The sequence below is a fragment of the Neophocaena asiaeorientalis genome, unplaced genomic scaffold (genome assembly GCF_003031525.2).
Source record: "Neophocaena asiaeorientalis asiaeorientalis breed wild unplaced genomic scaffold, Neophocaena_asiaeorientalis_V1.1 scaffold91, whole genome shotgun sequence".
NCBI classification, from domain to species: Eukaryota; Metazoa; Chordata; class Mammalia; order Artiodactyla; family Phocoenidae; genus Neophocaena; species Neophocaena asiaeorientalis.
In genome coordinates, this window is record NW_020173198.1 from 305,350 (window position 1) to 314,867 (window position 9,518).

The 9,518-nt window shown below is 43.0% G+C and overlaps 1 protein-coding gene and 1 pseudogene across 5 annotated transcripts in view; both read right to left on the reverse strand.

The window, feature by feature from the left end:
- The window catches only part of CRCP (CGRP receptor component), a 95,145-nt gene that overhangs the window by 43,574 nt on the left and 42,053 nt on the right, over nt 1–9,518 (reverse strand). For all 5 annotated transcript variants that reach the window (XR_003003193.1, XR_003003192.1, XM_024744227.1 and 2 more), the window contains one exon: nt 464–521. Coding sequence is in view for 3 of the 5 variants with exons in the window: in XM_024744227.1 (XP_024599995.1) it covers nt 464–521 (58 nt within the window). In the remaining 2 variants the exon portion in view is untranslated. The remainder of the gene's footprint in view (nt 1–463; nt 522–9,518) is intronic.
- Nucleotides 1,419–7,146, reverse strand: LOC112399207 (DAZ-associated protein 2 pseudogene; annotated as a pseudogene).

Sequence of the window (9,518 nt, forward strand, 5' to 3'; positions counted from 1 at the left end):
AGCTTGGGACACTGGACCAGAAGGGTAGGAGAGAGCGAGCAGGCGGGAAAGTGCACATGCACTCCATTAACCAAGAGAAGATACAGGAGAAGGAGGTTAAAGGGTGGGAGTGGGGGAGATAAACACCAGTCATGTCGAATCTAATGTTTTTACCTGGTTGGCAATAACCTCTACAGGGAAGCAATGGCCAGAATAGTGTAGGACACCGGGGAGACGAGGAGATGCCAAGTCATAGCCCCAGACCCGACAGAAGGAATTGAATTTTCTCCAGTCCTTCCCTTTCCCGAAGTCCATACTAACTAGCATCAAATTGGTGAGGGTTCTTTTCACTTACAGAATGGGTGGTCTGGTAGTCTTTTCAAGTAATGGCAGTTCCTGGCTTGTCTGAGCTCAGCCTTTAGGACCCTTTCTACATCTCAGACCCAGAAACTAACCCGCCCAAATTCAAGCCTCCTTCACTCACCAGCTGGATCTCAACAGCAGTCACTGGCCTGTGATTCAACAGCTGAAGCTTTTCAGCTCTGTCAAAAGAAAAGTACAGAGCATTTAAAACTCTCATACCCCTAAGGATTTTGAGTCTTGACCAAGCTGTTTAGAGAACACTCTGTCAGATAACAAATGGAAGAACAACTTGGAACATGGCCCTCAGTTTCTTCAACTGTAAAACAAAAGAATGGGAGTAAGAGAGTCCTATATCAGTGACTCTTACTCAAGGGCACAAATGTGTATTAGAATCCTAATGGTACAGAGGCTTGGATTACAAGAAATGGATTGACAGCAGATAGCACAGGTGTAGTTTTAATACATTTTATTTGGAAAATGTGAATAATGCTTTCTTAATCCAAGTTATAGAAAGTAAAAGATTGACAAAATCATCTTGGTTGGTCATCACTTAGAAATGGTTGAGAATTCCTTTTTGAGATTAAGAGTAAATGTTATTCAGACTTGGCCTGTTATCTTAGTAAACAAAAACAAGGACTCTACGGGGACAGGAGTTAATACACAGTAGTATAAGACACAGTCTTCTGCCCTCAAAGAGCTTACAATCCAGTTGGGGAGAGAAGACAAATACAAGGAAATTTCAACAAAAGATTTAAGTAACAGTGAAGATACTCGTTATCATCTGTCACAATTTACAGCTCCTTGCTGAAGGGGTGGTTGAAATGTGTGGACTCTCAAAGATGATAGGACTTGAAAGAAAGTGGCTTCAATTACCACCCTTGTGCAGGTGACAATTTCTACATTTCTCTCTCAATCTGATCCTGGAGCTCCAGCTTCCTCTTTCTTTCTTTCTTTAAAAATTTATTTATTTATTTGTTTGTTTGTTTGCACCAGGTCTTAGTTGCATCAGGCGGGCTCCTTAGTTGTGGCATGTGAACTCTTAGTTGCGGTACTCACGTGCAATCTAGTTCCCTGACCAGGGAACAAACCCAGGCCCCCTGCACTGGGAGCACAGAGTCCTACCCACTGCACCACCAGGGAAGTCCCTCCAACTTCATCTTTCAATTCAATAAACAATTCTGGAATAAAGTGATGAATAAGCCACAATTTCCACAGCCAGGTGTTTGGGGAAGCAGTACCAGATACCCAGTTCTCCCTAAGCCTTGGTTTCACCACCTGTCAAACAGGAATGACAACAGTACTTACTGATCTCATAAGGAGATTATGAGGGATGAAAATCTTACCATTTATAGCAGGAGCAGCTACCACTTACTGCATACCTTCCATATAGCAAGCACATTTAACCCTCAAACTTGACATTGAGATGGTAAAGAAATACTTTGTCCAAGGTTACACAGCTAGTAAATGGCAGAGCTGGGACTCTGTGATGAAAGCCCATGTCCATAACCATTCATAGTGTTCATAATGACGACCCACACAGTGATTTCCCCGTAAACGGTAGTCACAGTAAAAAGGCGGCTGTAGTTAAACTCCACTCCTCACAGTCCCCCAAACATTCACTCTAGACTTCAGAGAAGAGACGACTCTTGCACTGCACCCTTAAGGATTTTCTAGGCAAAAAGGAAAAGAGGAATGGGCGGTCAGGGAAGGAACAGTACAAGTAAACACCCAGAAGAACAAAAATTCATGGAGTTTCAGGAAATGGCTGCTAGAGAGGCTGTGGGACACAGGTTGAAAGAGCCATCTGGGACAAGGTCACAAAGGGCCCTGACTACCAACAGGCCAGATGTTACTCTGTAGACACTGGAGAGCAAGTGAAGGAAGGAGTGGCTTGCTGGGCCTAGAACACCTGAGAAAATGGAGGCAGAGACACTGTAACACTCAAAAGTTGTGAACCTGGGTGGCGGCAGCAGCAGCAGGAAAGGAAGTGAGAGTCTGGACCTGCGAAATGCTCCTGGTCACCTTCAGGTACAGTCAACAGGACCTGACAACTGCCTAGGTTGGGTCGGGGGGTGGGGTGAAGGAAATGCGAGAGTTAAGGCTTACTGTCAGATGTTTAGCCTGTTTGGAAAAAATGTATTAATTGAAAATTTGAATTTGAGTTTGTGGTACTTTTGGAACCACAGTGAAGAGGTCTCAGTCGAACAGCCTGTCTAGTTTTAGTTCTAGTTTGGTCTAGAACTAAAGAAAAAGAACAGAGCTGGCTTTATTATCAAGGAGTTATGTGAAACCACGAGAGTGGAAATCGTAGTCCAGAGACCAGCTGCTGAGTAAATGAAGACCCAGACAGAACACCATAAAACACCTCCATTCAAGGGGCCGGGAGAGAAATCAGCAAAGGAGCAAGGAGTGAAAAGAGAAAAAGAAAAACTTAGGACAGTGGTGTGATGGAAACCAAGAGAGGAAAAGTTCAGGACAGAGGGTATTATCAACAATGTCAAATGCTGAAGAGAGGAAAGTAGGTTAATGGTACAGAAGTCACTGGATTTGCCAAAAAGGAGGGCACTGGTGGCCTGGGCAAGTAGTTCAGTGGAATAAACAGTTACGGTGACAACTGGAGTGTGGGGACTGGGGAATAACTGTGGAGGAAATACCTCTTTTTTTTCTTTGTAATTCAATTATCATCACTTTATTCAAATCTTCAAAACAGTCTTTATTCTACATTTTTAGTATAAAAAACCCATAAGACAGATGCACCACAGTGCAGCTAAAGACATACAACACTGAACTTCCACAACAAACATAACATGTAGAGAACACAAAATTTAGGTGAACTGAAATTATAAGGTAAAATAAAATCCAATTTCAGAAAACAAAAATCAAAAGATTAAGGATCCCGAAATATTCTTAGCCCTAGTGAGATTTCACTGGACTCAAGTCATTTTGGAGTGAGACATTCACAATATGACCCCATTAACCCAGCTTAGGAATTCTTGGGAGCCATGAGTGGCCACATCAGGCACTCTGACAATAAATTGTAACCAATTTGTGATCTGAAAACTCCCCTTAATTTGGCTCTAAAGTCATCAGGTTTTTCAAAGGCATCCTCCTTGTTGCCCCTCTTATTTTAAACTGTTTCAGTACAGTTTCTATTGATATGCTTTGATATCAGGAAAAGTTGTTTTTCTGGCAACAAAGCAAATTTGGGTTTGGTTCATGTATAAAGAGATGATCTTTAAGGAGGGTCCAAAGGCACTCTCCACTTCTGCCTAAGGAGATCCAAAGTGGAAATAAAGGGGTCTGTGCTTAGGGCACAGAGGGAGTCTCAGAGGATCCTTATAAAAGACTAGTTAAAAGACGACAAGTGGGAGAAGTGCAAGGAGAGAAGGAAATGGGTCTGACTGCTTTCTGTCCTGCACCACTGATTCAATGGAGACTGGTGGGAGGGAATGGAAGACTAGGGTAAAGGGTGGGATTAGGGCAAAGGGTGGAAAGGAAAAGGCAGACAACCAATGTATTTCATTTATAACAAGTAATAAAAATCAAAGACTTACAGGAGATTAAAGACCAATCAGAATAATCTGGCAACTTTAATCAGAAGATCAAAGTTCTCTCCAAACCTAATTTCATGTTTTATTACTAAAAGCAAAGACCAGTATGGTACAGTATTACTCCAGAGAAACTAAAGGAAGGTCCCTAGGGCTGCTTCACTCACATTCATTTTATGAATGGATACACCCCCCTATATCAAAATGCTTCAGGGCAGTAATGCTACTACTATATATATGGTTTCTTATTAAGTTTGAAAAGTGATTGAAAGTTTGGGCACCAGAAAGACACCTCAACAACATGTGTCTAAACCGCAACTTCAGGTTAATGTGACTAAAGCAGTTATATTGTGAGAAGCTATGTGATGTCTTTCCTGGCACAGAGGTGGCCTTGGTTCCTCACCGGATGGTGTAGTCACCATCTGAGCCACCCATGGAGAAGTTTCTCTTCCACTGAGTTACAAGGACATGGGCTCCCTGCATGACTGCAAGCCGCGCAGTGGGAGGATACCCGGTGCTGCAGGAGGAACCGTGCCAGCAGTAGCCTCAGCTCCAAATCTGGAACCTTCATCACACCCTCCTCCCACCGGCACTGTTGAACCACCTGGAGATGGGACCAACCAGATACTAAGCCATGGGGACTCTGCAACCTAAAAGGCCAACGGCCACAGACTAGGCCGTGGGAAGATACCGTGAGGTGCCAGGAAAAGCAGCTGACACGGTGGGGACTGTGGCAGCCCCTGAGTGCACAAAGCTCGGATGGCAGACCTCTGAGCAGGCAGGTGAAGCATCAGTACAGGGTGGAACCTGAGGAAGATGCAAAGTCTGAGAGTACACCGGATTCCCAGGAGGCTGCGCAGGGTAGGCTGGCTGTGGTGGATACTGACCCCTGCCGTTCATGGAGGCTGTGGGTCTGGTTCAGCTCAGTGTCATGGACAGAAATGAGCTCTTGACAGGAGAGAAGTAAAAAAGCAATTATGGCCTGAGGAGGGCAGGTTCTGAAGGGAAACTGAAGCATGTTTGTCGGCTAAGAACACAAGCAGGTGGAGAGGCTGAAATTACAGGAGAGAAAAGAAAAGACCCTCAAAAAAAACAAAAGTTCAAAGTTTCCGTGAAAAGGCTCATGTTTCACTGAGATCACAGCAATGGGGAAAGAAAAAGCAAATTTAAGGAGATGTGAAGGGAAATGAGTTCATTTTGGATAGTTTTCTCAGTGAAGCAAAAGTGAGGTCACCATCTGAGAGGTCTGGACGTGAAGAGGGTTAACAGGACTAAAAGCTGCAGAGAATCGAGTAAGGAGGAGACTAGGAATAAGACTAGGAATAAGCAAGCAGCTTTGAAGGACCAGCTGAGTTGGAAAATATGAATCCTCACTCAAAACAAAATTATTTATTTTAACCACCATCATCTAACAGCATGAATAAAGAATAAAGAGTAGGAAAAGACATGGCTGGATAAATGAACATCTCAGCTACAAATCAATCAAAGCAACAGAACTCAGTTTATTGAACAGTAATTATCCTGCCAGGCTCTGAAATGCTGGAAATGTTCCTACAGTTGCAAAAAGAATAAGTCTTCTACCGACAAAATCATTACAGCTACTCCCTGAAAAACCCCAACCTGGAGTCAAACCAACCAGTCAAGTTCTCTGCTCTGCACCCCCAGGAGCTGAGCCCTGCTGAAGTCAAGTCCCAGAACCACACGTACTGCAGGTGCCAGTTCTGGGGGCGGTGGTTACAAACATGCCCCCTGACTTCATAATCAGGCTTATTTTTATCATCTCTACTTTCTCTCCACTTAATTCACTGCACTTTAGCTCCCCCCACAACTGGTCACCAAAACTGTTCTCATTAAAGGGCGCAGGGAGCTCCATGCTGACCACTTTTTTTTTTTTTTAATGAATTTACTTATTTTGGGCTGCATTGGGTCTTCATTGCTGCACATGGGTTATTTACAGACCTGGGTCTCAAAGGCAAGTCCTTCTACTCCTGGCAGACATGGCTGTACATCCTAAGGAGACCTCAGGATGAGACCTGGGGCTGCAAGCCAGGCTGCACTTCTTAAGAACAAAGTACCTCAAGCAAAAAAATTTAAATGATTAGAGAATCAAATGCCTTGGGGAATTAACATGCTACAGGAAAAAATGACATAGGACTTAGTGTCAAAGTGATTTTAAGCTGAGTCTCAAAACTACCATTTTGCTGAATAAAGCTATAAAGTCAAATGAAACATGGTTCCTCCCAAACCTTCAAGAACTCTAGCAATGGAGGCTTTTAAGGAAATTAATGCAGCTCCAGTTTGCACTACTAGAACCAGACCACTTAAGGGCTATTATCTTGAATCTCCTCTTCCTGAGAGAATGGTAGAGAAAAACTCTATCGGGATATTCAGAAATAAGAATTAAAGAGCACTTCACAGCAGTTTTTGTTATAAATGTGATTCCTGTCTTAAACTGTACTGGCTAGCACAAAATGATCCAGGTCTTGATAGCATATGGCAAGCAGCCCCCTGAGTCACCAGGCACTGAGGCCAAATGAATTCCAGTGGGCTGCAATAGTTGGCTACCTCCCAGAGGAGCCGGGCCCAGGGACAGTGAACGAAGCCTGCCGGCCCCCTCTACTGTTGTTTTCAGAACAACACTGCCTGCAGCTTTTGCTTCCTACAGTCATAGATAACCTGTGTGTCAATAAGAACCCTGGCATGTTCATCTGTCCCAGGAATCAACCATTTAAGGAAAAGTAGACATTAAAGGGTCAAAAAGGACTTTACAAATCTTCAAATTTAGGATCACAAATGGAAAAAGAGAACTGAAATAAATCCTCCCCTGAATATTACAGTCTACTTGAAATATATATAGATTATGGCCAATCATGAATCAGCTTGCAAGGCAACTGAATAGTAGCCAGGTGCATATTTATAGCAGAAAAGATGTAGGGATTGCGAAGCAAAACACCAGGCAAACAGCTGAGAAGAGGTCTTAAAAATCGACCATTAGGACTTCTGTTGTAGACAAGATGGAGTAAACCCACTAAAGACTCTTTCTGTTGTTTACAACAACAACAAACGCAAGACAAAACACAAAAGCAAAAACCTGGACTCTGAAAACAAAAGTAGGTGGACTGGAAAGGGAAACAAAACTTGAAGAAAGCTAGAACTAGTTGGTGGGACTTCCCTGGTAGTCCAGTGGTTAAGAATCCGCCTTCCAATGCAGGGGACACGGGTTCAATCTCTGGTTGGGGAACTAAGATCCCACATGTCGCCGGGCAACTAAGCCCGCGCACCTCAACTACTGAGCCCGCACGCCTCAACTAGAGAGCCCACGTGCCACAGCGAAGAACCTTGCACTCTGAAGCCCACACGCCACAACCAGAGAAAAACCCGCGTGCCGCAACAAAGTGCCTGCACGCTGCAACAAAGATTCTGTGCTGCAACTAAGACCCGATGCGTTCAAAGATAAATAAAGAAAATAATTTTTTTTTGCTGTACACGGGCCTCTCACTGCCTCTCCCGCCGCGGAGCACAGGCTCCGGACGCACAGGCCCATTGTCCACGGCCCATGGGCCCAGCCGCTCCGTGGCACACAGGATCCCCCCGGACTGGGGCACGAACCCGCGTCCCCTGCATCGGCAGGCGGACTCCCAACCACTGTGCCACCAGGGAAGGCCTAAAATAAATATTTTTAAAAAAAAAAAAAGAACTAGTTGGTGTGGGGGATGGATGTGAGTTTCTTTCTTTTCCTCCTTTCTCTCATAAGCCCTGATCCTCAGGACTGTCCTTAGCAGTACTGCCCTACAGCAGTAGTTTCACATGGAGCTGAAACTCCAAGAGAAATTCCATCTGGCCAGAAGATTGGGAAAAGGGGCCCCAGAGATCTGGAGATCTAGGTAAAGCCCACAACTCGAGGGCAGTTCCTCAGGGAGCCCTAGCAGTGGGTATATCCAGGAAGGGAGCCACTGTGGTCCAGAGTGCCAAGGAATATCTTTTTTTCCCCTCTCCTCTTTTTTCCTACCTTCTTTGCCCCAAGGGTGGCACCAGTAACAAATGCAAACAAAGGCAGCTAAAATGATGAGAGAAATCTAGTACTTGTGGCCAGAGGCCTAAAAAGGGGGGCACATGTGCGCCTGAGAGTCTGGGGGCAATCCCAGAGAGAAGAGCAAGAGAGAGGATTTCCCTAAATTTGAGTACCAATCAGCACAAATCTTAGGTTTAGCCCAAGGTATTCATGTGTAGAACAGCCGCAAACAACAAAGAGCAGAGACCCAGCACAGCAAACACACTGAGAAGTGAACAAGTTAAAATAACTCCAGTCTCATAGGCAAAAAAGATCCAAAGCAGCAGAACAAACAGTTTAAAATCTAAACTGATATTGAAATCCTTGCCATGTAAGCCAAGACAGACTTGAGGTGTGAATATAACTGGATGACCACCTGCTAAAAGAAACAAAAAAAAGCAACATTAACCAGAGACATTTCACAGGATCCAGAGTTCTAAACAATATAATATCCAAAATGTTCAGGATACAATCTAAAATTATCTCAATGAGGGAAATATCACTCATTCTCAAGGGAAAAGTTCATCAACAGATACCAAATCTATCATGACCCAGATGTTGGAATTATCAGACAAAAACTTTAAAGTAGCTATTATTACAACACAAGATATACACAAACATTCTTTTTCTTTAAACATTCTTGAAATGAATGGAATAATAAAAGTTCTCAGGAAAGAGACAGAAAATTATAAGTAGTAAACAAATGAAAATTTTAGAACTGAAAAATATATGAAATTTTATAATTCACTATGTAGGCTTAATAACAAAATAGAGTTGACAGAAGAAAAGAGTTGCGAACATATAGACAGTTCAGTAGAAATTACCCCATTTGAACAACAAAGAGGGAAAAAAATGAACAGAGAGGATTCAGGGAAGATGGTAGAGTAGGAAGAACCAGGAATCTGCCTCCCCACCACCTAGACAACAACCATCTAGACAACTAGACCTAAATGTAAAATGCAAAACTATAAAACTCCCAGGAGATAACACAGGAGAAAACCTAGATGACCTTGCATATGGTAATGACTTTTTAGATATAACACCAAAGACACAATCCACAAAAGAAATAACTGATAAATTGAACTTCATTAAAATTAAAAATATTTGCTCTATGAAACACAAAGTCAAGAAAACAAGATAAACCACAGACTGAGAGAAAATATTTCCAAAAGACACGTGATAAAGGACGGTTATCCAAAACACAGAAAGAATTCTTAAAACTCAGCAATAAAAAAACAAACAACCAGGGCTTCCCTGGTGGCGCAGTGGTTGAGAGTCCGCCTGCCATGGGCAAAAGAACTACTTACAATAGCCAAGACATGGAAGCAACCCAAGTGCCCCATCAACAGATGACCGGATTAAAATGTGTGTGTGTATATGTGTGTGTGTGTATATGTGTGTATATATATATACACACATATACATACATATACACACACACACATATACACACAATAGAGTATTAGCTAAAAAAAAATGAATGAAACACTGCTATTTGCAGCAACGTGGATGGACCTAGAGAATATTATGTGTAGTGAAATAAGTCAGACAGAGAAAGACAAATACTATACAATATC